The following is a 27,805-nucleotide window of genomic DNA, read 5'->3' as shown; positions in this document are numbered from 1 at the left end:
GCCAAATAGGCCCACAACTCCTCTCAGTCTCTGGTTGTTCATTCGTCCTTTATTTCCTGCAGTCACACCCCTGACTCTCCTTCTCAACCTTGGGACTCTAGTCTAGGGGGAAGGAGATGGCAGGTGGTTGGCCTGGGAATTCCAGATGCTTCTCTCATTCTCACCCAATCGCTGAAGAGTAAGAAAATCCCCCACCCAAAAAGGTCCCAAGAACTTTCTCCTGCTTTGCTTCTATACAAATATGGATGGTTCTATTGGAAGAAAGAAATGTGGGGAGCCTAGCTTGTTAGTTCTAAGTGACAAAATAATTCTCAGGTCAAGGGAGTGAATATGAATCTGGGCACCAGGGCACTTCCTGTTCTCCTCATGATGCAATCATTTTGTTTGACATGATCTGATGTCACTGAGAAGCAAGCTGCATCCCTCCCCATTTTGGGGGCAAGTGAACTAATAAATTGCCCTAAACACCTCCACCCCATGTCCCGAAGCTACCAGGCCAGCGTGTGGCCCTGCCTCCTGCTGTCACGCCTTGCTCAGAACTCATCCCTGGCTCGCAGCTTCTGGGGTTGCTGCCCAGACTCTGAGCCTGACGTACGTCTCCGGCTTGTGGATCTGGCTCTTCCCTTGGGCGTAGGGGGCTCTGGTGAAGCCCCACTGTGGTCAGCCCTCATATGCTCCTCGACATCTGTGTGTGATGATTCCTGCTCCATGTCCCCCTGTCTCATCAGGTCCTCAGCCTCCATCCGCTCCTGCAACCAGAGGAGGAGAGGAGTTTGGTACAGCCCCTTTCCAGTTGGGGTCTCCACCCTGCCCCTCAGCACACATCCCTGCAATGGAACCAGGTACACTGTTCTCCCCAGTAGGGTCCCAGCCCTATCCTGCAGGACTCACACAGTGTTGCCACCCTCAAGAGATAAAAAAATCCATGAGTCAGACCCTTAAAAATCATGAGATTTGCACACACAAGAAAAACCCAACCTCACAAAAACCCCAATCATAAGATTTTTAAAATATCTATTATATTGTGTTTTTTCGGTCTCTGCCTCCCCATCCCTGTGTGCGTGTGTCACAAGCCATGCTGCCCACTCCCCCACATGGAATGGGTTTTATCCCCTGCTGCAGGAACTCACCCACACATCGGCCCATCTCCTCTCAGCAATTAACACTGTCCCCCCACTGCACTCGGTTCTGCCTCCTTAGCCCCCATCAGTTCAGTCCCCGCAGCCTCACCTGTGCTCCTCCTGGGGTTCTTCACTCCCCCTTCTAGGCCTGGGGCTGCAGCAGGGTCCCCCTCCCCCTTCCCAGGCTGGAGGGGGGGGAGGCTCTTCAACTCCCCCTACATCTTCCAAGGCTGGGTCTTGGGGGGGTGGGGGTGGGGGAGGAGAGGTACTGGCCTGTCCTGCTGCTCCCTCCCCTGGGATTCCTACTGGGCTTGATAGGGCAATCCCTCTCAACTGCTCTCCCCAGTGGAGCCTCACCCAGCCCTGGTGGGAGCCCTCACACACTGCTCCCATTACTAGGCCCTGCTCTGGAGGAGGGATGTACTCACAAGCCGTTCTCCACCATGGGACCTGGCCCTGTCCTGGTGCAATCCTCCCAGGGTACTCCCTCCATGGGCCCCTGACTACCCAAGAGGCGGCATTACCTGCTCTGCATGTTCCGGAGAGAGGGTGTACCAGAGGGCAATGGCACAGCGCCTCCCACGGGTCACTGCCCACACACCATGAGGATTCTCCCCTCCAGAGTTGAAGGCCACCAGCCTCCCACATTTGGGGTGCACCTGAGCCTGCCACAGAGAGGAGGAAGTGATAAAGCCAGGGGTCTCACAGGCTACACCCCTAGCTCTATGAATGGCTCTTCCCGCATCAGCAATTCACCTGGGAGGCTGAACTGGGGTACGGCTCCTGTAGCATTAAGGAAGTGGGCTTTGACAGGGACTCTGACTTCAACCAAAAGCTGCCCATGGACAAAATGGGCAGCAGGGAGGGGTAGAAAGGGCGAGAAAGAGGAAAAGGAAGAAAGAAAAGCACGTTTGGGACAGAAACAGAAAGACAGATACACAGAGGCTGTCAGAGGATGGGACACAGCAGCCAGGAAGGTGTTAACTTCTCCCCTGTCCTGAGATTTTCCTAAATTTGCCTTTGGCTGCCCCAATTTGAATCTGCTGACTTGCCTGGGCTGGATTATTTTGGAGGGGCCTAGCACACAACTGGCTCCCCCTCCCCAGCATCTGCCTTCAAGGTTAACTCCCATCCCTTCAGCCACCCTCCTACCCCGGGCCAGGCTCAGACTTACCGTAATGGTCACTGCATCCAGTTCAGTGAAGAACAGGTCCCCACCATGGAAGTCATCATTGAGGTAGAGGATCCCACTGTGGAAAGGAGGAGACAGCAGCTGGATAGTGGAGAACTGTCATTCCCCAAGTCTCCTGACCTGGCGAGGGGCTCCCTGCTGGGCTCAAACCTCCCACTCTCCAAAAAGGCTCCTGGGGTGATCATGGAATTACAGCCAAGTGAGCTTTATGGCTGTGCCAAGGCAAACTGGTTGCAACAATAATTAAAAACAATAAGAAAACTCCTAGAAGTTCATGATCTGATGGGCTACAGCCTGCATGGATTCTACAAAGGAAAATTTTATCTCACTGATCTCTTAGAAGTCTTTGAATGTGTCAGTAAAACATAACGGAGAATCAATGGACATAATTTATTTAGACTTTCAAAAAGCTTTGATAAGGTTCCACATAAGAAGCTACTGAAGTAGTAAAGTCACAGGATGAGAGGCAGTGTTATAATGGAGCAAAAAATTGGCTCCAGTACAGAAAATAAAGAGTAGGAATAAATGGTCAGTTTTCATCCTGCCTAAGGATTAAGAGCAGGGGCCTCAAGGGTCTGTACTAGGCTTAATATATTTATTAATGATCTGGAAAGGGCCCTGGGTAAGCAACGAGAAAGCAAAATCTGCAGATGACACAGCATTATTTGGGTCAGAGAGACAAACACGCTAGGGGAATGAGCAACATGGTAGCAAATGAAATTCAGTACTGATGAATGCAAAGCAACACACAGTGAAGGAAAATAATTAAATGATTTGTACACCTTGTATGGTTTTAAATTTACTGTATCAGCTCAGGAAAGTCAGGATGTCACTATAGACAGCTGAGTGATGACCTTTCCTCAATGAGGAGCTGTGGTCAAAAAAGCAACCAAGATGCTAGGATGCATAAAGAACGGTAATAATATGGAGAATACCATAATGCCTTTATATACATCACTAGTGTGTCCTCAACTGGATACTCAGCACTGATCACCCCATCGCCAAAGGATACTGCAGAACTAGAGTAGTTCAGAGAAGATCAATGAGCATGATCAAGGGCTTGGAAATACCATTGCATGAAGAGAGACTGAACAGACTGGAATCACTTGGGAGAGTTGCCTTAGAAAAGGGTGGGAATAAGAAGGGACTGGGATGGGGTGCACTCACCTCTTGCTAGTGCCCCCGGTCGAGTATGTGTGTGCCTGCACTTTTCCCCCCCTCAATTTCTTGTGCTCACAGTGCCTCGTCGGCCACTGCACTTGTCAGCCGGGTCTTCGGTGACTCAGCCCTCTGGCCAAGTCACACTGTCCATGTGTGAAACAAACCCACCCCTTCTGGGGTACACACTCCAAATGTCCCCAGTGTCCTGCAGCCCTCTCTGGGCTCAGTCTTCTAAAACAGTTCCACAGGGTCCATCACAGTATCCTCAGTTGGGTGTGTCCTCTACAGCCCTCCCCAGGCTCAGTCTTTAACCAGCCCAACAGGGCCCATCATGGTGCCCTAGGTCGGTCCAGCCAGGTTGAAAGGCTCCTACTCTGGAACAGAGCAGCATCCTGAGGGCTTCTTCCCTGGGGACTCCTTGCCTCTACTTGAGTCCCCAGTGACCCCAGCCTTCCTGGACTCAGTTCTCTGACCACAGCTCCCTGCTGAGTCAGTCCCAGTAGTGCAGTCCCCTTCCCCGGGGTGCCACAGTTCTAATTCCCTTCCTTAGGGCATAGCCAATTCCCCACAGTGGGTGGTCCCAACCCAAGGACTCTTTAAGTATAGCAGCCTTGTACTGCATCCCTTTACTAATTGCTGCTCTATGTTTCCCTGGGCCACTTTCCTGTAGCCCATCTTAGTTGAGTCCCAGCAGCCAACCAGAAGCTATCCTGGTTCCTGCCAGTAACTACCTGCTTTGGCCCCTGCAGCCAGCTAGGAGCACCTCTTGCTCCCCTAGTCCCTGCAAGCAGACTGAACTCATTATGGCCCTGCAGCTCCTTTTATACAAGTCTGTTGGGCCCTCATTGGCAGCTCCCTGCAGCCCCTTTCTTGATTGGCTGCATCCCATGCAGCCACTCTAGTCAGCTTGGAGGTCCTCCCTATTGCTCTTTTTTTAGGGCAGGGTGTGGCAGGGCTGCGAGGCCTCCAGCAGGGGGCCTCAGGGCCTAGTTCACCCCCTCAAAGGAACATTATGAAAGTTGATTCAATAGTGATTGGTCTAGTGAAGAGACATCAAAAACTTTTGTTCTCCCCTTCTTGGAACACAAGAACAAGGGGACAGTGATGGTGTATACAGTAACTCCTCACTTAACATTCTAGTTATGTTCCTGAAAAATGCAACTTTAAGTGAAACGATGTTAAAGTAATCCAATTTTCCCATAAGATTTAATGTAAATGTGGGGGGTTACCCATTCCAAGGAAATTTTTTTTTGGCAAATAAAAGGCATTATATACTGTACAATACTGTGGTTGGGAAGTGCCCCTGGCTTACTCTACACAGGCACAGCCTGCTGCAGACAAGGACGCTAGGAAGCACCTTCGCAGCAGCAGTGGCAGCTTACCTGGAGAAGAATAGGTGCCAACTTTGCCAGGGGATGCCTCTTCCTGTCCCTGCTTCACTCCAGGCCAACCTCTTCCCACCCCAACTCCACCTCCTCTCCAGAGCACACTGCATCCCCGCTTCTTCCCCCATCCCCCAAAAGTCCTAAGTGCCGCCAAACAGCTGTTTGGCGGTGCTTAGGACTTTCTGGGAGGGAGGGGGAAGGAGTGGAGACGTGGCGCTTCCCCACTCCTTCCCCTCCCTCCCAGCGCTTCGTGCTTAGGACTTTCTGGGAGGGAGGAGGAGGAGCGGAGATGCAGTGCTTCCCTGCTCTTCCCCCTCCCTTCGAGCACTTCCCTGCTGCCAAACACCTGTTTGGCGCTGCTTAGGATTTTCTGGGAGGGGGGAGGGGTGGAGACGCAGTGCTTCCTCACTCCTCCCCCTCCCTCCCAGAAAGTCCTAAGTGCTGCCAAACAGCTGTTTGGTGGTGGCGGAAGCGCTGGGAGGGATGGGGAGAAGGCGGAGAAGAGGAACTTGTGCAATGCTCCCTTATAAATTTGCTGCTCTTCCACAAAATCTTACAAGCAGTGGACAGAGCAGGCAACCAAACGACGTTATAAGGGAGCATTGCACAACTTTAAACAAGCATGTTCCCTAATTGAGCAGCGATGTAACTCTGAAACAACGTTAACCGGGAGGACATTAAGTGAGGAGTTATTGTATAAACTTGGTGAAAAATGTGGGCATTTGTTCCAGGTCAGTTGTAAGACCCTGGGGATAAAAATGGACATCAACAAATTGTTGTGGTTGATGACAGCCAACAACAGTGGGTGGCCCAACAACAGTAGCAGTACAACTAGCTGTTCCAGCAAATGGCTACCCAACAACAAGAGCAAGCAGCCCAAGCATAGGTGCCAGCTTCCTCCGAGCCCGGGTGATGCTCAACCCCAGGCTCCACCCCCATCCAACCCCTTCCCCCAAACCCTGACCTCTTCCCACCCAGTTCGACCCCCTCCCCCCAGAATGCTCCATCCTCACTCCTCCCCATCCCTCCCAGAGCCTCCTGCATGCCGCAAAACAGCTGATCGCAGCAGGTGGCAGGCACTGGGAGGGAGGGGGAGGTGCTGACTGGTGGGCCCACAGGTGGGTGGGAGGAATTGTGGGGTGGGGGAGGGACACTTGGTTGCCCGTGGATGCTAAGCTCCCACTAATTTTTTTCCAGGGGTGCTCCAGCCCTGGAGAACCCACGGAGTTGGCACCTATGAGCCCAACAACAACACCAGCAACATCAGCTCATCTGGGAGCTGGTTACATAACAGCAAGAACAGCAACAACATTTGGTTCAACAGGTGGCAGCCATTTTACAACCCCACTGGGAACTGCGTGGCAACGTGGGCAGCGGTGACCATGAGATGGTCGAGTTCAGGATCCTGACTAAAGGAAGAAAGGAGAGCAGCAGAATACGGACCCTGGACTTCAGAAAAGCAGACTTTGACTCCCTCAGGGAACTGATGGGCAGGATCCCCTGGGAGGCTAATATGAGGAGGAAAGGAGTCCAGGAGAGCTGGCTGTATTTTAAAGAAGCCTTATTGAGGGCATAGGAACAAACCATCCTGATGTGCAGAAAGAATAGCAAATATGTCAGATGACCAGCTTGGCTTAGCAGAGAAATCTTCCGTAAACACAAAAAGGAAGCTTGCAAGAAATGGAAACATGGACAGATGACTAGGGAGGAGTGTAAAATTATTGCTTGAGCAGACGGGGTGTAATCGGGAAGGCCAAAGCACAATTGGAGTTGGATCTAGCAAGGAGTGTGAGGGTAACAAGAAGGGTTTCTACAGGTATGTAAGCAACAAGAAGAAGGTCAGGGAAAGTGTGAGACACTTACTGAATGGGGGAGGCAACCTAGTAACAGATGATGTGGAAAAAGCTGAAGTAGTCAATGCTTTTTTTGCCTCGGTCTTCACAGAAAAGGTCAGCTACCAGACTGCTGCACTGGGCAGCACAGTATGGGGAGGAGGTGAGCAGCCCTCAGTGGTGAAAGAACAGGTTAAGGACTGTTTAGAAAAGCTGGACATGCACAGGTCCATGGGGCCAGATCTAATGCATCCGAGGGTGCTGAAGGAGTTGGCTGATGTGATTGCAGAGCCACTGGCCATTATCTTTGAAAACTTGTGGCGATCAGGGGAGGTCCTGGACAATTGTAAAAGGCAAATATAGTGCCCATCTTTAAAAAAAGGAAGAAGGAGAATCCAGGGAACTACTCAGTCTCTGGAAAAATCATGGAGCAGGTCCTCAAGGAATCCATTCTGAAGCAGTTGAAGGAGAGGAAGGTGATCAGGAACAGTCAACATGAATTCACCGAGGGCAAGTCATGCCTGACCAATCTGATTGTCCTATATGATGAGATAACTGGCTCTGTGGATATGGGAAAAGCGGTGGATGTGATATATCTTGACTTTAGTAAAGCTTTTGATAAGGTCTCCCACAGTATTCTTGCCAGCAAGTTAAAAAAGTATGGATTGGATAAATGGACTATAAGGTGGGTAGAAAGTTGGCTAGATCGTCAGGCTCAACAGGTAGTGATCAACAGCTCGATGTCTAGTTGGCAGCCAGTATCCAGTGGAGTGATCCAGGCAGGGCTGTCTTTACCCATACGCAAAGTACGCAGCTGCATAGGGCACCAGGAAATTTGCATGCTGCTCCAGCCCCTGCCACGCCTCTTCCCCAGGGCCCCCGACCCTGCTGTGCCCTAGCCCCGCCTCTTCCCCCTCTCTTCCCCACCTCAGCCCCGCCCCCATTCCACAAGTGGTCGGTCCTGCACTCACTGATAAGTAGAGCAACCTGGCCCCAGCCTGCTCCGCTCCTCTGGCTCCCACCTGCGCAGCCAGCGAGTGCTGGGGGGCTGTTCCCCCCTCCCCCCAAGCCTGGGAGCCAGGGGAGCAGAGCAGGCTGGGGCCGGGTCACTCCACTTCCCACAGGAAGTGGCCAACCCCCTTCCCCCCCAATCCCCCACGGAGGCCTGGGGCCAGCCCCCCACCCCTGCTCCCGCCCACGGAGGCCTGGGGCGGGGCCCCACACAGTCCCCTGTGGAGGCCTGGGGCCCCACACAGCCCCCCCACGGGGGGTGGGCTGCGTAGGGCACCAAAATAGCTAGGGACGGCCCTGGATTCAGGTGTCTGTCCTGGGGCCGGTTTTGTTCAACATCTTCATTAATGATCTGAATGATGGCATGGACTGCACCCTCAGCAAGTTCGTAGATGACACTAAACTGGGGGGAGAGGTAGATATGTTGGAGGGTAGGGATAGGGTCCAGAGTGACCAAAAAAACTGGAGGATTGGGCTAAAAGAAATCTGATGAGATTCAACAAGGACAAGTGCAGAATCCTGCACTTAGGACAGAAGAATGCCATGCACGGCTACAGGCTGGGGACCGACTGGCTAAGCAGCAATTCTGCAGAAAAGGACCTGGGGATTACAGTGGACGAGAAGATGGATATAAGTCAACAGTATGCCCTTGTTGCCAAGAAAGCTAACCACATATTGGGCTGTATAAATAGGAGTATTGCCAGCAGATTGAGGGACGTGATTATTCCCGTCTATTCAGCACTGGCTACATCTGGAATATTGTGTCCAGTTTTAGGCCCCTTACTACAGAAAGGATGTGGACAAATTGGAGAGAGTCCAGTGAAGGGCAATGAAAATTATTAGAGGGCTGGGGCGCAAGACTTATGAGGAGAGGTTGAGGGCTCTGGGCTTATTTAGTCTGTGGAAGAGAAGAGTGAGGGGGGATTTGATAGTAGCCTTCAACTACCTGAAGGAGGGTTCCAAAGACGATGGAGCTAGGCTGTTCTCAGTGGTGGCAGATGACCAACCAAAGAGCAATGGCTCAAGTTGTGGTGGGGGAGGTCTAGATTGCATATTAGGAAAAACTATTTCACTAGGAGGGTGGTGAAGCACTGGAATGGGTTACCTAGGGAGGTTGTGGAATCTCCACTCTTAGAGGTTTTTAAGGCTCAGCTTGACAAAGCCCTGGCTGGGATGATTTAGTTGGGGTTGGTCCTGCTTTGAGCAGGGGGTTGGATAGATGACCTCCTGAGGTCTCTTCCAACCCTAATTTTCTATGATTCTACGATAAGTGTGAATCTAGTTGCTGGGACCTTGAGCCTCACCATGATATCATAGAATCATAGAATATCAGGGTTGGAAGGGACCTCAGGAGGTCATCTAGTCCAACCCCCTGCTCAAAGCAGGACCAATCCCCAACTAAGCCATCCCAGCCAGGGCTTTGTCAAGCCTGACCTTAAAAACTTCTAAGGAAGGAGATTCTACCACCTCCCTATGTAGTGCATTCCAGTGTTTCACCACCCTCCTAGTGAAAAGGTTTTTCCTAATATCCAACCTAAACCTCCCTCACTGCAACTTGAGACCATTACTCCTTGTCCTGTCCTCTTCTACCACTGAGAATAGTCTAGAACCATCCTCTCTGGAACCACCTCTCAGGTAGTTGAAAGCAGCTATCAAATCCCCCCTCATTCTTCTCTTCTGCAGACTAAACAATCCCAGTTCCCTCAGCCTCTCCTCATAACTCATGTGTTCCAGACCCCTAATCATTTTTGTTGCCCTTCACTGGACTCTCTCCAATTTATCCACATCCTTCTTGTAGTGTGGGGCCCAAAACTGGACACAGTACTCCAGATGAGGCCTCACCAATGTCGAATAGAGGGGAACAATCACGTCCCTCGATCTGCTCGCTATGCCCCTACTTATACATCCCAAAATGCCATTGGCCTTCTTGGCAACAAGGGCACACTGCTGACTCATATCCAGCTTCTCGTCCACTGTCACCCCTAGGTCCTTTTCTGCAGAACTGCTGCCTAGCCATTCGGTCCCTAGTCTGTAGCTGTGCATTGGGTTCTTCCGTCCTAAGTGCAGGACCCTGCACTTATCCTTATTGAACCTCATCAGATTTCTTTTGGCCCAATCCTCCAATTTGTCAATATGAACACCCCAGTCAAACTCATGAAGATTGGGCTAAGCTATGACCCTGAAGCTCTCCTAGTCACTTTTGAGAGGGTTGCCACAGCAGCTCGATGACCAGCTGAACACTGGGCTGTTTTACTGGCACCAAATCTTACCAGGACGGCTCAATTTGCATACCAGAAGCTTGATGCCACTGATTCCCAGGACTATGCCTACATCAAGGAGGCCATTTTGGATACCTTTGTTATGGTAGAAACCCACTGATAGCACCTTCACCAGGAAAGATTTCCCCAGGGGGCCCTGCTCTGGGCAGTGCCACAGAGTCTTTAAGGAACATTGGTAGCAGTGGCTCCAGCCTGAAAAGCAGACTGGGGAACAGGTGACCAAACAAGTGGCTCTGGAACAGTTTATGCAGATTCTCCCAGCTGAGGCGTCAAAGTGGCTGTTGTGAAACTTGACTGAAGTCATCAGGCTGTCCGAAAATTATTTACCGGCTGCAGGCCTGATGGCGGGAACATCCAAGACAGAAAATGCTCATCCCAGGGGGTCAGTGACTGCAGACCACAGTGCCTGCCATGGAGGCACCCTCCAGGGAACCAAATGTCAAGTCCTCCCCAACAGGCAAGCAGCATTATGACAAAACCTGTAAGCCTGGCCCCAAGGGGAGGAAACGGGGGGGGAGCCCAGTCCTGAAGAAAGGCCCCTGCACAGGCATCCAACTTTCCCCAGAGCAGGCCAGGGGTGGAAAAATCCCCTCAGCCCAGGAGTTGCTTCTCATGCAGACAATGAGTTTATTTCAGCCACGACTGCCCCTTCATGGAGTGCTCCTATGGGTAGGCATTGCCAGCAGTCACCCGGGCTACAGAAAGAGGCCCAGCCAAGATGTTAGACTCTCTATGGATCAATGGAGTAGAAATGCCGGCCCTAACAGACTTGTGGTGCAGTCACACACTGATCACAGAGCAATTAGCAAGACTCAGAGATAACCCAGGGGAAACCATCTCTCTCCAGTGCGTGCACAGCGATATCTGACATATTCCACGAGGGAGGTACAACTCACAGTAGGAAGCCACACAGGAAAATTATGGGCAGGTGTGGCCCATACATTAGTCTACCCAGTGATTTTAGGCAGGGACTGGGAATTCTTCCAGGAGGTCAAAAAATTATGAGGTAACAAACCCCTGAAAGGGAAACGTAGTAGGAATAGAGAGCCTGAGACATGAGGCCTTGTATAAGGGTCCCTGGTATAAGGCGTAAGGCCTGAACTAAAGTCAGGCCCCATTACAAAACATGCCTACTTCCAAGTTCACTGAATGTGGCAAGAACAGGGCTAGTATTGCAAAAACACAAACACTGGAAGAAGTGCTAGATACAGGACAATTGCATAAACACATTCCAGAAGGATCGTTCCAGAATACCCCGATACCAAGTTAACGTATAAACAGTCTCCCTAAAAATGATCCAGGGACATAGTGACCCCTCCTAAAGATAAGGTCAGGATGACAGGGTGATGAATAGAGATGTTTTGATAGAACCAACGTGTAAAGCTACTGGCCAGGCAGTAAGATCCATCTAAAGTGGTAAGGAAGGCAGGGATGGTCAATTATGATATTCACCAGCCAGGGAAGAGAAAAGGAATGCAGATTCATCATGTGAACCTGCTAATGGCCTGGCGGGAACAGGAAGGCCGGCCTCCTCATAGCACCAGCTCCACCCGAGTTCAGCCCACAGGCATCCTTGGGCCGCAATGCTGGATTGGTATCCACAGTGAAGAACTACAGCCTGAACAAAAATAATAGTTACTATGACTAATGGAAGCTTTCCCGCAGTCTTCTCAGCACTGCCAGGATGCACCCACCTGGCCTACACACCACATGGACACTCAACAAGGAAAAAAGGTCCGAGAGAGCCTCCAATCCCTGCCACAGAAGATGTGGGAGATGGTTCCCCAGGAACTACAGGCCATGTTAAACTCAGGGGTGGTTGAGGAGCCCCCTTGCACTGGTGCTGCAATCTGACTTGTCAACCAGATTCTGCATCAATTTCCAGAGAGTAAATGATATACTGAAGTTCAATGTATACCCTATGCCTAGAGTAGAAAAGTTGCTAGACAGGCCTGGGGCTGCCAAGTACATATCCACTCTTGACCCTATGAAGGGTTATTGGCAGATACTTCTGACAACCGTAGCACGAGAGAAGACAGCATTCTATACACCGTTTGGTCTCTACCAATTTCAGATCATGCCCTTCAGCCTTCATAGAGCCACGGCCACCTTCCAACAACTGATGGACCATGTACTTTGATGACACAGGCGTACATCGACGACATCATCATTTATAGTTACGACTGGAATGATCACTGAAGACACCTCACCACGATACTGCAATCCCTCAAAGAGGCAGGGCTAACGGCCAACCTGGCCAAGTACAGACTGCCAGCCAAGAGGTGGGCATCTGAAGCCACTAGTGGGTAAAGTACAAGCCTTAGAGCAATGGCCCATATCAACCACAAAAAAGCAGGTGCGTCACTTCCTGGGCCTTGCTGGATACTACAGACACTTTGTACCAGGGTTTGCCACCATTGCCGACCCCTGGATAGACCTGATAAAGTACGTGAGCCCTAAGAAAATTTGATGGTCTGAAGCCTGCGACAAGGCATTTAAGCTGAAAGAACAGCTAAGCCAAGAACCAGTGCTTTCACTCCTGGACTTTTCCAGGTGATTCACTTTGCAGACAGATGCAGGTCTTGGAGCAGTATTTTCGTAGGCGTTGACAGAGGAGAACACCCCATCCTATACCTCAGCCAGAAGCTGTTTCATTGAAAAATATTCTACTCCATCATCGAGAAGGAAGCTCTGGCTACGAAACGGGCTGTAGACGCATTATGATACTATCTGTTGGGGAATCCTTTTAGTGACAGATCATGCTCCTCTTCTCTGGCTGAACTCAGTGAAGGATATCAACCGAATGATCATGCGGAGGAACCTTTGCTGCAGCCCTATCATTTTCAAGTACTTCACTGAGAGGGTGGGACCATAAGAATGAAGATTTTTTTTCATGGGCAGGGGAAGAATGAGAACCACCAGGGAGCACCCCAGCACCAAACTTGAGGGGGAGGGTGTGTGATGGGGTGTATAACTGCTTCAGTTTCAAGAGCAACTCTGGGCCCAAATGACCCCACGCTGGTGCACCTGCAGAGCATGCTCCAGATGGAGGAGGGAACTTAAAAGGAAGGCAGACAGCTTAGAAGGGGGCTGACCAAGCAGGGGGAAGGACCTACCTTGGGAGCCCCTGAGAAGGGGTGCTACAGGAGCCTTCTGTGACATTTTATACCAGTGGTTCTTAACCTTTACTGCAGCCTGCACCCCTTTGGTTCTCAAAATATGTTCTCGCACCTCTTATCAAAAATCAAAATATGTTCTCGCACCCCTTATCAAAAATCGTTGAAGTAGGTCAGTTTTTTAAACCTAGATATGTTTTTTGTTTGTATATTACAGTAATCATTAAAACACATATAATGTTAATAAATACATAGGTTTGATGAAACAAAGTAGTTGTACTTACGTGCCTGTGCTTAATTTGTGTTTTCGATGACTTACCTTCTAAACAAATCTGGCATGTCTCGCACCGCAGAAAGGACATCTTGCACCCCCAGGGGGTGTGTGCACCCCAGGTTAAGAACCACTGTTCTATACCTTGGGGGAGCATACTGTAACCCCCATTGTCCTCATTTTCATATAATCGTGATCTTACATATGAAGCATGCCTTGTAAGGTATCAGGGGAAAGGTTATGATCAGCTGAAAGTCATTTCTCTATCCATATACGTGTATCATTAATGCATATGAAGTTATGAGAATTGTGTTGTATGGTGGTCACTAAAGCATGCTCCCCAGAGGCAACAGTAAGAAAAGTAACCAATGCCCAGGCGGGGTATCAAACAACCCATCAACAACCATTGTCCAGCAAGGGAGCTACAATGCAATGACTCGCCTGCATGGGACCACACCAGGGGAATTGCTCAACCTCTCTTGGAGAGATTCAGTAATCCCCTTCAGACATGCCTGGACTTGTGCTCCCCAAGCACATGGACTGAGGGTACAAAACAGACAGTGTGGACACATACTGGGCCCTTCTCCTGCCCCCACCTATGTTGCAAGCAACCAAGACACTGAGAAGAATACAAGACTCCAACACAGGAGATTGGCCCAGGTTTAAAGAACTGTATATTAAGGACTGTAATATCCAGTGGGGTGAGAAAAACTGCATAATTTGGTTGCTGCCCAGTCTAATAGGGTTGAGAGTTTAGACTGTGTGCTTATATTTTATTTCTTTTGGTAACTAACTCTTTTTGCCTATTACTTAATATCACTTAAAATCGACCTTTTATAATCAATACATTTGTTTAATTGTTTATCTTTACCAGTGAGTCTGTATGAAGTGTGGGGCACATCTGCTCATGTTTTACAAAGGCTGGTGTATGTCCTCTTTCCATTCTTGAAGTGGTGAACCAATTAATATATTTACACTGCCCATCTTGAGCAGTGCAAGACGGTGTATTCCTGGAGTACAGTGCTGGGAGCTGGGGGGATTTGGCTCTGAGGCCTTTCTCTGCATGATTCATGAGTGGCTCTGGGAGCACTCATGCAATCTAGCTGTGTGTGGGGCTCCACATCCGGTTGTGCTGAGTGATCTCAGCACCTGGAGGGGTTGCTGCTGGTCACTAGCAAGGCATGAGAGACAGCCCAAGCTGGAGAGAATTAAGGGGGCATAGCGGTCCCATGGTCCCAGGCTGCACCCCAGGGATCCCATCACACCTTCCTCTGGAAAAGAGGAGCATAACTGCTGGGCCCAGGCAGACTGAAGGTGCTGTTAGTACCTTTCTCTGTTACCTGCTCACAGCAGTCTGCAAAACTTGGACTATACAGTGGGTGGTAGGAAGTGGCCTTGGGAGGGCAGCCTTAAGGTGCTGGATTTGTGGTAACCTTTCCATAGTTCTGGGTTGGAGCCTGATGGCAGGGCCGTCCTTAGGCATACACAGAATACGCAGCTGCGTAGGGCACCACATAATTTGGGGCACCAAATTTCATGGTGCCCATGGCAGTTGCATGCTTCGTATGGGGCACTGGCTCCAGTGGCCAGCCCCATCCCCCAGCCAGCCCCCCTGCTCCACCCCCGCCCTGCCCCCATTCGACCCCTTCCTCCAAGGCTCCGCCCCTGTTCCGCTCCACCCCACTGCTTTCCACCCCCACCCCACCCCTTCCCCCAAGCTCCCTCTCCCAAGCGACAAGGCCCACGGGATTATTAGGGGTACTGGAGCCGGCAGAAGGGTTCAGGCCCGCCCCAGGACTCACCAGCGACAGCAGTGGGAAGCAGAGTGACCCGGCCCCAGCCCGCTCCACTCCACCAGCTCCCAGCCAGGTTGCTCCGCTTCCTGCTGCTGGAGAGTGCAGGGGCGGCCCTGACCCCTCCTCCAAGCCCCCTACCCCAAGTAACAGGGCTGGGAGCTGGGAGAGCGGAGCGGGCTGGGGCTGGGTTGCTCTGCTTCCCACTGCCACCACTGAGTGTGGGGGGGTGGGCCTGACTCCTGCTGCCGGTGCCAGATCCCCCACTAATCCCCTGCACAGTCCTGGGCATCCAGGAGCTTCCCTGCTGCTGCACCCCAGAGCTCCTGCCCCGATGGCCCTGCAGCCCTTGAGCGCAGCCCCTTCCCCCCATGGAGGGCCTGGCCCTGCAGTGAAGCAGCCACTCCCCCCGTGGGAGGTGTGTGCAGGTGCTCGGGCTGCACAGGGCACCACCATAGGTAGGGACAGCCCTGCCCGATGGAGTGGAGGGCCAGGGCTCCCCTACCAACCCCTCTCCACAGTAAGGAGAGCATGGCCCAGTAACCATTGGGCAATGCTTCCAGCAAGCACTGACCATCACAGGGACACTCAATGACACTGAAAGGTGGGAAATTCAGAACTACAGAGGAAATGCTTTCCTGCCCAATTTGGGATTACACTGTGGAAATCACTGCCCCAGAAAGTTGCTGAGGCCATGCACTTAGCAAGATTCAGAAAGAGACTGGAAATTCCTATGGATAACAAGGCTACCCAGAGTTGTCATAGTTAATGACCACAAACATTTTAGAAGGGATGTTAAACCTCATGCTTCAGGGTTTACATCAATCCCTAACAATTAGAGACCAGGGTGAGACCTAACATGGGGGGCAGATTATCCCACATCTGCCTATGGGGTATTCTGCTCTTTCCTCTGAAGAAGTTGGTCCTGGCTACAGTCACAGACAGGACACTGAACTAGACAGATTCATAGATTCCAAGGCCAGAAGGGACCAGATGTCAGGTCTGCTCCAGTCCAGCAATCCCTCTGTACCTATGTAACTCAGGGGTCCCTCTCACCCTGCAGTGACAGTGCTCTCTGGAGCTGGGGAGATATTCTCACCCCTGACACTCTCAGCTCTGGGGTTCCCTCTAGTCTTACCTGTAGTCCCTGTACACGTAGGCAGGTGGTTCTCTCCAGCATTCTTTCCCCTCAGGATCCAAGAGACAGTTATCAGCATGAACTGGGTGACTGAGATCCATGCGATCATCCTGGTCCCCTAAAACAGGACATTGCAGGGGAACATTCACACCTTAGGAGGATACAGCAGGCAAAGGGCACCCTGAGTGTGAGGGGAGGGGACACAGCTGGGATTAGAGGTGAGCAGGAGCATGGAGACTCTGAGTGTGAAGGGAAGGGACACAGCTGGGATTTGGGGTGAGCAGGGACATCCCCTGAACGTAAGGGGAGGGGATTCTCTAGGGGGAATATGGCTAGGATTGGGCTTTCATAGAATCATAGACTACAAGGGTTGGGAGGGACCTCAGGAGGTCATCTAGTCCAACCCCCTCTCTTCACAGACAAGGTCAGCTCCCAGACTACTGCACTGGGCAGCACAGCATGGGGAGGAGGTGACCAGGACTCTGTGGAGAAAGAAGTGGTTAGGGACTATTTAGAAAAGCTGGATGAGCACAAGTCCATGGGGCCGGATCCGCTGCATCTGAGAGTGCTAAAGGAGTTGGCGGATGTGATTGCAGAGCCATTGGCCATTATCTTTGAAAACTCATGACCATCGGGGGAGGTCCTGGACAACTGGATAAAGGCTAATGTAGTGCCCATCTTTAAAAAAGGGAAGGAGGATCCGGGGAACTATAGGCCAGTCGGCCTCACCTCAGTCCCTGGAAAAATCATGGAGCAGGTCCTCAAGGATTCAATTCTGAAGCACTTAGAGGAGAGGAAAGTGATCAGGAACAGTCAGCATGGATTCACCAAGGGCAAGTCATACCTGACTAGTCTAATTGCCTTCTATGATGAGATAACTGGCTCTGTGGATGAGGGGAAACCAGTGGACGTGTTATTCCTTGACTTTAGCAAAGCCTTTGATATGGTTTCCCACAGTATTCTTGCCAGCAAGTTAAAGAAGTATGGGCTGGATGAATGGACTATAAGTTGGATAGAAAGCAGTCTAGATCGTCGGGCTCAATGGGTAGTGATCAATGGCTCCATGTCTAGTTGGCAGCCAGTATCAAGTAGAATGCCCCAAGGGTCGGTCCTGGGGCCGGTTTTGTTCAATATCTTCATTAATGATCTGGAGGATGGCGTGGATTGCACCCTCAGCAAGTTTGCAGATGACACTAAACTGGGAGGAGAGGTAGATACACTGGAGGGTAGGGATAGGATACAGAGGGCCCTGGACAAATTAGAGGATTGGGCCAAAAGAAATCTGAGGAGGTTCAACAAGGACAAGTGCAGAGTCCTGCACTTAAGATGGAAGAATCCCATGCACCGCTACAGACTAGGGACCGAATAGCTAGGCAGCAGGTCTGCAGAAAAGGACCTAGGGGTTACAGTGGATGAGAAGCTGGATATGAGTCAACAGTATGCCCTTCTTACCAAGAAGGCTAACGGCATTTTGGGCTGTTTAAGTAGGGTGTAGTGGGGTGGTCACCCGCTCTTGCCCTGTGGGGCTTAAAAGCCAGCCCTGGGAGACAGCCAGGGCTCAGGGCCAGAAAAGCTAGGCTGATTGGGGAAATGGCTGCAGCTGGGTCTATAAAGGGGCTGCTAGGCTGAAGCTTAGCTAGTCTCTCTCTGCATTCAGAGAGAGAAGGGCCTGGCTCCAGGGACCTGAGGGAGTACCTAGATTGGAGCAGAGCTGAGAGGGAAAGGCCAGGGAAGCTCCGGCCTGGAAACCCCCAGGCTGCGAGGCCTAGATTAGGGCCTGTTAGGTACTGGGTTTGCAAGGGGGTTGCCCACGGGTAGACAGAGGTAGCAGGTCCCACCCCCCTTGCCGGTGATGAGTGGCAGTCTGCCCTGGGGAGAGGGGCTAAGCGATGACTGGCAGTAGCCAAGACTGAGGCGAGGTGGGGGTAGTGGGTGGGGGTTCCCCGGGGAGGGAAGACCCTCAGGGATTGTTGGGGATTACTGCCAGGGGGCAGCACCCCAGTGGGAGGAGGCACCGGGCCGTGGGAGGGACCAGGCCCAGTGGTAAGAAGGATCACCAGACAGCAGAGGGCGCTCCAGAGGCTGACACGCTAATTCCCGCAGACAAGCAGCAGGAGACGCTGCCGGGTGAATCCGAACCATTACATAGGGGCATTGCCAGCAGATCGAGGGACGTGATCGTTCCCCTCTATTCGACATTGGTGAGGCTTCATCTGGAGTACTGTGTCCAGTTTTGGGCCCCACACTATAAGAAGGATGTGGAAAAATTGGAAAGCGCCCAGCAGAGGGCAACAAAAATGATTAGGGGACTGGAACACATGACTTATGAGGAGAGGCTGAGGGAACTGGGTTTATTTAGTCTGCAGAAGAGAAGAATGAGGGGGGATTTGATAGCTGCTTTCAACTACCTGAAAGGGGGTTCCAAAGAGGATGGTTCTAGAACCCCCTTTCAGGTAGTTGAAAGCAGCTATCAAATCCCCCCTCATTCTTCTCTTCTGCAGACTAAATAATCCCAGTTCCCTCAACCTCTCCTGATAAGTCATGTGCTCCAGCCCCCTAATAATTTTTGTTGCCCTCTGCTGGACTCTTTCCAATTTTTCCACGTCCTTCTTGTAGTGTGGGGCCCAAAACTGGACACAGTACTCAGATGAGGCCTTACCATTGCTAAATAGAGGGGAATGATCACGTCCCTTGATCTGCTGGGAATACTCCTACTTATACAGCCCAAAATGCCGTTAGCCTTCTTAGCAAGAAGGGCACACTGTTGACTCATATCTAGCTTCTTGTCCAGTGTAACCCCTAGGTCCTTATCTGCAGAACTGCTGCCTAGCCACTTGGTCCCTAGTCTGTAGCGGTGCCTGGGATTCTTTCATCCTAAGTGCAGGACTCTGCACTTGTCCTTATTGAACCTCATCAGATTTCTTTTGGCCCAATCCTCCAATTTGTCTAGGTCCCTCTGTATCCCATCCCTACCCTCCAGCATATCTACCACTCCTCCCAGTTTAGTGTCATCTGCAAACTTGCTGAGGGTGCAATCCACGCCGTCTTCCAGACCATTAACAAAGATATTGAACAAAACTGGCCCCAGAACCGACCCTTGGGGCACTCTGCTTCATACCGGCTGCCAACTAGACATGGAGCCTTTCTTTACCCTCTACAGCCGTGCGGCACACGAGGTGTGTGAATGAGAAATGGAGCCTTTTCCCAGGGGTGAAATAGGACTCTATGATTTTCCGGGATTTCTCGCTGGCATGCAGGAGCAGTTTGGCATCTCTCCAGTTCACGGTCCCATCCTGTGCCAGCTGGAAGGTAAAAACAAGCTTGTGAGAAACCTCAAGCGTAAAGAACACATCTGTGAGAAACAACATGTGTGTGCAAGGGAGCAGCATGCCTGTGAGAAATCCTGTGTTCATACACATGCATAAGCAAGGATATGAGTGTGAAAATCCTGTGATTGTACACTTGCAGGAGAGAAAAAAGCCATGAGAAATATCACCTCCATGAAAAACACCCTCCTGGGTGCCAGAGGGAAAGAAGCACTCTGGGAAACGACAGAGGAAACAAAACCCCTGAGACAGCCCCCTGAGAAGCAGGATAGAAACACACAGCCTGTGCCTGTGTGAAACAGCCTGACTGTGAGGGTAACGAGACCGAGAGAGACGCCCCAAACGAGCCCGTGGGAGGGGAGCATACATGTGAGAGAAATTTGCCCTGGGAACCCCTCACCCCCACATACAAGAGAGCAGGCCTGCAAGACAGTCCATGGACATGGGCCAGAGAGAGAAGAACACTCCTGTGAACCCTCACCACCAACAGGCAAGCGAGCAAGCAGCTGGAGCCCCAGGAACTCCCTGAGACAAGCTACGCCCATGGGATGGGACCCTAACACATGCTGAGGCACTGATGTTGGATCATATTAAAGAAGTTCTGTATTAAAATCACAAATGAGTTTGATTCCCCAGAGTTTAAATTCCAGGGTATTACTAATTAAGAGGTCTCTTGGTTTTTGGTACTGTTTCTCTCCCTCTGTGTGTGAAACTTGCAAGCTGCTAATTGTGTTAGTACATTCTAAGACAGAGTCTGTTCTCAAAGCAATACACAGAGAGAGAGAGACTCAAAGCAATACTCTAACAACAGAAACAGCACCCAGAGACTCCCCACCCTTTTGTTGTATTAACAATTGTGATTAAAATAGAGATAGAGGATGTATGCGGATGGATGCTTGGTGTAGATAATAACTGAATGATCAGGGAGGTGCCAGCCTAAGAATCCAGTGTCCATCGGCTGAAGAAGGCGTCAAGTGGAAATAACCAGAGGACCCCCTGGAGGGCAGACTGGAATCCACCCAACAGCCTCAGGAATGGGAGAACCAAAGAACAAGATAACATCTTGGAGCCGTCAGGAATGTGCTATCTGCTGACTGATTCAGCAACAGCATGATGAAGCAATTCCCATAGACTGGCATAGGAAGAAATTCCTATAAAAATAGACTCTAAAAAGTGAGAACTTGGGGGTCTGATTCTGCAAACCAACTTCCAGGAGCATCAGATGAGCATCTGACAAGGCCCTGCTCCCTCCTCATGTCCAGGCCACCTGGCCAGTGGCTTGGCATGAGCAACTCTAAGGCTGGTAACTATCATAACAACCTTGCAGAACCTGTGTGTGTGTGTGTGTTTGTGTTTGTATGAATGAATGTGTGAATAAATATGAGATTGAATGGAATGTTACAACTATAACTAACTGCTTACTATGATTCTTTCTGTATTCACAATAAATGTGGTATTTTGCCTTTTCCCCTTTAATAAGATCCTGCTGGTTTTTATTTTATTGGTATAACACTGAGCCATTTACCTGCAAAGCCTTTAACACTGTTAACCCTTCAAATCTCTCATGGGGGGTGTGAGGGGACTGTCTGCCCCGGTAACCATCTTCCGTGCTGCCAGCTGCCTGAAATAGATTGGAAGGTAGTTTCAAACCTGGTGTCCCTGCTTCTTCCCTCCACCCTGATGTTACAGCATCTCTGCTGAGGATGGTAGCACGGGCCAGTGAAGGCTCTCCCCCGCCCCCCACCTCCCTTGTGTCAAAGTGCCCCTGTAGGTTCCTGTCCTCACCTTTGCCAGACGGAGAATGTCCTTACATTCGGAATCAGTCAGGACTCTGTCAAAGACGACCCGCTGGGATCCATTCAGCTGGTGAGAATCCACAGTGACGGTGATGCCCTCAAAAGTGAATGGACCTGGGCAGGGGGAGGGAGAAAGGGCTCAGCCTCCTTGTGGGTTCTGCCTGGATCTGCAGAAGCAGCTGAGAATCCAATAAGATCCCTAGACTACACCGAAAGGAACAAAATCTGGCAAAACAAATCACCCCCCTTTTTCACTCTCAGATCTTGTACCCACCTCTTACCCGTAGAAACACTGTATTACTGATTGCTGTTAGTAGTTTTCAGGGTCGGGGAGGGAGGGGGGGCCTTGTTTCAGAGTTATCAGCCCCCTTTAAGCCCCATATCTGATCTCCGGACAGGAGAAATTATAAAAATGCCCAAGCCGGGGCAAGGTCTCCTGTATGTTACCACAGAGCATCCTCGGGAGCCAGGCCTGGCCCAGACTGAGCCCTGCAGGAGCTGGGAATACAGGAGTCTGTGCTGGGCAGCTTACAGCACCCACCCAGTAACAATGTAGTAATGTATTTCCAAGCTTAGCAAAGCCTCTATCGCCTCTTCTCTCCCCATTGCAGAACTGATCCATCTGTAACTGAGCCTGTTGGATTGACATGGCTTAAGCCCAAACGATTCAACAGGTCCACACTAGCTGTGCAGAATCATGGCAGGTTTGCTCTACATCTACATTCGCATTGTGCCAAGTTGTTCCAGCTGCAATGCCCTCGAGGCTCCTACCCCACAGTTCCCGGAAGCAGTGTATACTTGAAGATTTTGCCAGGCAACCTGTGCACTGTTGGGAAGTAAGTCTGCATCCACACTGGCATTAAAATCATTGAGCCTGGAACAGTAGAGGCTGGGGCAGTATTTAGCCCTGCCTTTCAGTGGTCTCTGTCTCCCATTCTAGGCTCTTTTACTCACCCCTCTGCTCCTGCTCTCCCACATCCAGATTCTCCAGCCTCTGCTTCTTCTGATTCTCACTTGGGAGCAAGGGAGAGACATAGACAGGGGCTGTCAGTATCCAGAGATATAGTCCCTAGCTCCCTCCTCAGTCAGACACTCAGCAATAAGTCAGAGTCACAGTCATAGATTCCAAGGCCAGAAGGGACCATTGTGATCATTTAGTCAGACTTCCTGTAGAACACTAGTAATGCACCCCCATCTCTGCTAGTTCACTCCTTTCCCTTCCAGACATCATCACTCCCATACTCAGCACGCCTTCAACTCAGTCCAAGTAGGCTGGTTTGGCTCTTACCTGTGTTTCTGCTTCAGACTTCCAGGAATCAGCTCATCAGGGGTCCAAGGGTCCTAAAGAAACAAAATCAGGGGCTCAGTCACCCAGCAAACCACTCCCATGCTGGATCAGACAAATGGACCTGCCTAGTCCAGTGCCCCTCTTCCGCCCAGGCCAGATCAGACAACTGGGCCTGTCTTGTCTGTGTCCCTGCCTCTGACGCTGCTCAAAGGGATGCATAAAGTCCCAATAATGCCCCACATGGGAATTCCTTCCTGCTCCTTCACCCCCAGCTGGGGCTCACATCGGGTCCCACGAGCAGGAGAAAGTTGGGCTTTGAGAATCTTCTTTTCACCTTGGAGGTCACATCAGTGTCTAACTCTTACAGTGCCAGGATAATATCTTGCTGAAGTGAGTTCCACAGGTTAATGAGCAATAAATTGCCCTCTTGAGACTAGGGCAAGGAGAACTCAGCCCTCTGAAAGAAGATGCAGCTACTTACAGGGTCATTAAAAGTTCCTCCCAGATGCTCCACTGCATAGTAAATCAGCTTCTTCTCCATCAGAGATCTCTGCACATACTGCTGAATGTTCTGGAGATGCACACAACTGTCAAACAACCATCCCACAAAGGGGATCCAACCCTACCCTGGGGAGACCCCCATCCATATCCCAACCCCACACAGGCATGGTGATTCTGCCCTGGGGAGACCCTGGCCTGATGATCTGTATGTGTGGGAGTCAGTCTCCATCTTAATTCAGCCCTGGACTCTGCACACCCACACATAGAGGCATCTCTTCCCAATGAGACCACAATGCTGGCCCAGCCATAGGGGGTGAGAGGAGATTCAGAGAAGGCAGAATTGGAGGAGTGTTGCTGGTACCTCTCTAGCTGTGATTGATGCTCCTTCTCCCAGCTCCACCCAATACCGTTTCATCTTCTCCAACATGAGTTCATCCGAAGGATAGAAGAGCAAGTAAGAAGCAGCACATTCAGCAGCCAGTGCCTGGTTCCCAACTGGGGCAGAGGCAGAGAAGGAGATGGGCATAATAAGGCTCTGCAACTATGGCTCAGATCCTCAAAGGTATTTATGCATTTAACTCCTATTATGATCAATGGCCGTTAGGCACCTACCCATATCTCTGAAGTTCTGGGATTATGAAACTATTGTTATTAGTAAATATTTTATACAATGGCAGCATCCAGAGGTCCCAGTCAGGATCAGGGCCCCATTGTGCCTGCCGTTGCAGATGCACAAGAAGACACTCCCTGCCCTGACGGGCTTAAGATCTAAAGGCAGAAGCAGACAAAGGGTGGGCGATGGGGATACACCAGACAAGCAGTGAGCCTGGGGAAGAACTGGCTCAGTTTGCTAGCTCCAAGGAGCTTTCTCAGTGAGGTTAGGAGGTTGTGCGGGGAGGGGGAGGACAGGAGCAGGAGAAGGGAAGGATGGGAAAGAGACTGCCACAGCTCGTCACCTGCCTGGCCATGATCAGCAGGCTGGGTTTGAGAGGCCTCATGGCAGGGGACTGGAGGAGGAGGAGGCAGTGGCCGTTTGGATTTTACTGGGGTGTTTTCCCCATGCATGGGGGTAGTGTGGGTGGGAGCACTCAGGGCTGAAGGGAGAAACTGACTGGTGGTGGAATGCTGGCAAAGTGACCATGGGGATCAATCTCAGTAGATCAGCCAGCCAGGGCAGGGTTAACTCACAAAGGGCCTTACTGGGAAAGCCAAGGGGGTTGTGTCTGACGAGGAGATGCAGGAAGAGCCGGCAGAGGGACGCCCAGGCGAGGCTGACGTGGTCAGATCCCCGAGAAGGTGGTTTTAACAGCAGCGTTCTAAACAGACTTGAAAGGAGGAAGGGCTGGAGAAGAAGAGGTCACCATAGACAGGATGTGAGACGAGAGTTTTGGCCATGGGGACAGAGAGGAAAGCCAGGATTTTAGTGATGTCGTTTGAGGAAAAGGAGCCAGATTAAAAATGACCTGAACATGTGGGTTCAGTGAGAAGGGCAATTCAAAGACGGACCCTGGCTTACAGGCCTCAATGACTGGGAGGATGGTGAGGCTGTTCATGGTGATGGAGAAAAAGAGCAATGGGGATGGGCTTGGAGGAGAAGGATCAAGAGCTTAGTTAGTCTTGCACCATCCACCTGGTATCACACTGCCCCAGCTGGGTACAGCAGAGCTGGGCAGCTGCAGGGACTTTCTCTCTCCACTTGCTAGTGTCACAGCACCACCTGCTGGCCTGTGTCTCTGCTTACCTTGATCATAAGCAAACTGCAATAAATCCAAATGGGATGGTATGAAATCATCTGTGGCTGAAACCTGTCCTGGCTTGGTGGCAACTTCAAGGACACAGTGCTGCCTGCACTTCAGGACCTGAGTATAATGGGCTGAAAGGGAAAGAGAGGGAATGAAGGGCAGCACCTCCAGCAGTATAACAGTTCCCTCTTTTGCCAGGCCAGGATGCTGGGAGATGGCACGTGTCCAGAGTAGGCAGAATGACATGTCCAGCAACACAGTACCCCTCAGTGCCTCTATACTACCTGCAATGGCTTCATAAAGGCCGGGTTGCATCTCCTCCTCTGTGCCATCCTCCTGGGGCCCCTCACACAGAGCTCGACAATCCTCCAGTGCCAATAGTACCTCTTCGAGTGACTCCTCCAGCTTCACAGCAGCCTGCAGGTACTCGTCCACATTGTACAGCTGCACCCCAGTCTTGTATGCCTCCTGAAAAGGAACATAGAGCCATGTCCCCTGGTTAATGTCTGGGCCGCACCCTTCTTGTTCAGTTGGTAATGGGTTACCCAGGACTTTGGATCACTCAGAGGGCAGCGCTGCCATCTAGGGGCCTGTTTGTATTGGCTATGGAAACCCCCAGGTCTCAGGCCATGACCCCTGTGGGGAGATGGAGCAGGGGTGGGGAAGCCAGGCTTTATCTTGGGCCCTGACCACTAGGAGTAAGTTGGCAGGCTTTGCTGAAGTGTTCCCCAGGTGTACAGATCTTCATGGGGATCTCACCCAGTATGGTGTGGCCTGCAGGTCTCGGAAACTCTCTAGCTTCACCCCTGCCATGCGCTGATATTTCTCCATGTCCTCACGCATCTGTAGGTGCTGGGGATTGGCCACGAAAAACGTGTGAGCTGCTGACACCGCTTCATCCAGCTTCTTCAGCTGCAAAGACAACACAGTACACAGAGAGCAATTGCCATGTCCTGGGCAGACCTTTCTCATGTCTAAAAAACCCACTCCACCAACCCCCTCCCACGTGCCTTTAGCTGTCCTTGCATTGGAACTGTTCTTGTAGAATAGGCCTAAAAACTATGTGCCATGCTGAACCCTTTGGATATGATGAGATGCGAACTCATCCACACACCTCCCTCATTTCCCCATCTGCCTGCCTGAGCCTCCCACCCCATTTTGTGCCCCATCCATCTCCCATGTCTGGCATTGTAGTTATTATTGTAGGACCTAATTATAAACAGTGTCATGCTGTCCCTTGCTAGATGTGATGAGATGAAACCTCTACTCTGGTGTTCCCACCCATTCCTGATTTTCTTTCACTTTCCCCAGCTGATTGCCTAATTCTGGAGGATCTACACACAAACAATACACTATCTTGCTTGCTGTATGAGTGGCGGTGGACCAGACACAGGCTGTTCCCATTGTCAGATTGGTGTCTCTTCTCTGGGTAGCCTAAAAATCACAGGGGGCAGGTGCGGAAATGCAAGAGTCATTAACACCCATGCATATGCATAACCAAGGTTGACAGTGGCAGTAGGGCTGGAGGCTGGAGAAGTAGAGCGAAGACCCTAACTGTACCTGGGAGGCATGGGGACTCTGGTTCCTCCCAGGGAGGTTCCCCAAGCCTAGCCCTCCCCCTGGGTCCCTCCCCAGCAGAGGGGTGCAGGCAGGGGAAGGAAGCTGGGAGGCAGGAGGATGTCCGTGTAGCCACATCAGCAGCGGGGATAGGACCTTGCTCCCTCCCCTCACCTGGAATAAGGCCACCTGGAGGTAGTTGTAGGGCTCCCTCTGCTCGAAGTCCTCCTGGATCTCCCTGCTGGCCCTGTGAAGGGAGGGCTCCGAGCCCAGCCGGCGCCCCAGGCACTCCCCCAGGCACTCGGCGCGCTGCAGGACCCTGTCGAAGAAGCGGGTCTCCCAGGAGGGAGCGACCGGCGGGCCCACGAAGCCGCTCTCTTCCCTGCATCTGCTCTGGCAGCCGCGCCGCGCCTCCAGCAGCTGCGAATAGCTGTGCAGGGCGCGCTGCAGCAGCTCGGCCGCCCGGGGCCAGTCCCGCGCGAAGTAGGCCCGGACCCCATCGGCGTAGAGCAGATCGTAGGGGAGCAGCCGCCCCGAGCCTGGGGAGAAGAGGGACGTGCCCGGAGCAGAGAGGGCGAGGAGGAGGAGGAGGGAGGCCATGACAGAGCAGGGGGAGAGGGCTGGGAGAGCGCAGCGGAGAGAGAGAAGACGCAGCTAGACGGAAGGGCTCGGGGCAGAGGGACCCCACCGCGGGGCTCGCTGGAGGAAGGAGGCGGAGGCCCCGCTCTCGATGCTGTTTGGCTGGGATGGGAGTGGGGAAGTTGGATAGAGAGACCAGGGAGGCGCTAGGGGATAGAAATTCTTCCCAAGTGGCGAGCCAAGGCAGCGGAGCAGGGCCTGCGCCGTGTGCGTGGCTTCCTTGGAGGGAAGTCTGCAGAAAGGGGCCGATGGTAAGAAGGAGATAGCCAGACGCGCACAGAGCCACATACCCCAGGAAACGTGGCTGCTTTCAGGGATCCTCCTCCCTACTGGTCCCTTACACCCTGCCGGCAGGAATCAAATCTGGATCGAGCGGCGTCAAGCCGCGGGAACATTTTAGCGTTCTCACCCAACCCACCCACTGTAGTGTGTAAACCACCGCCCCTTTCTCCCTCCGACCCCCCACCCCCAAATCCCCTGCCTGGAGCAGTGGTTAAAAGGCTGGCAGCCAAGCAATTACGCTGGACACTGGTATCTTGATTTGCAAAGGTACCAAGTGTCTGCAGTGCCATCGACTGCAGTAAAGGTTGGCTCAGCACCTCTGACGATCAGGCCAGCTCCCTACTGTTGCCACCCCTCAATTTTATTCTGTCTGGG

The 27,805-nt window shown here is 51.7% G+C and overlaps 1 protein-coding gene across 1 annotated transcript; it reads right to left on the bottom strand.

Moving 5' to 3' along the window:
- Positions 1-29: 29 nt before the first annotated feature.
- P3H3 (prolyl 3-hydroxylase 3) lies at positions 30-27,525 on the bottom strand. The gene is made up of 15 exons (XM_084617746.1): positions 26,684-27,525; positions 25,712-25,864; positions 25,237-25,420; positions 24,952-25,083; positions 23,572-23,705; positions 23,191-23,280; positions 22,710-22,762; positions 22,376-22,434; positions 21,411-21,535; positions 21,151-21,246; positions 19,451-19,601; positions 16,300-16,417; positions 2,296-2,371; positions 1,646-1,786; positions 30-749 (listed from the first exon to the last, which is right to left on the bottom strand). The coding sequence occupies exons 1-15, from the start codon at positions 27,107-27,109 to the stop codon at positions 534-536; spliced, it is 2,154 nt and encodes a 717-aa protein (XP_084473872.1). The 5' UTR covers positions 27,110-27,525; the 3' UTR covers positions 30-533.
- Positions 27,526-27,805: the final 280 nt, after the last annotated feature.

The sequence above is a fragment of the Lepidochelys olivacea genome (genome assembly GCF_965140295.1).
Source record: "Lepidochelys olivacea isolate rLepOli2 genome assembly, chromosome: 1".
Lineage (NCBI taxonomy): Eukaryota > Metazoa > Chordata > Testudines > Cheloniidae > Lepidochelys > Lepidochelys olivacea.
The sequence above is the reverse complement of the archived record's forward strand: the minus strand, read 5'-3'. Positions and strand labels throughout refer to the sequence as shown.

What these genes read in the sequence shown, in the direction of transcription:
- P3H3 (XM_084617746.1), bottom strand. Translation starts at nt 27,109, where the DNA reads ATGGCCTCCCTCCTCCTCCTCCTCGCCCTCTCTGCTCCGGGCACGTCC. An exon ending in GAGGAACTTTTAATGACCCT is followed by an intron (nt 22,763 to 23,190) that starts GTAAGTAGCTGC and finishes TTGTTTCTTTAG; the next exon opens with GACCCTTGGACCCCTGATGA. An exon ending in CAGTGTTAAAGGCTTTGCAG is followed by an intron (nt 19,602 to 21,150) that starts GTAAATGGCTCA and finishes TTTACCTTCCAG; the next exon opens with CTGGCACAGGATGGGACCGT.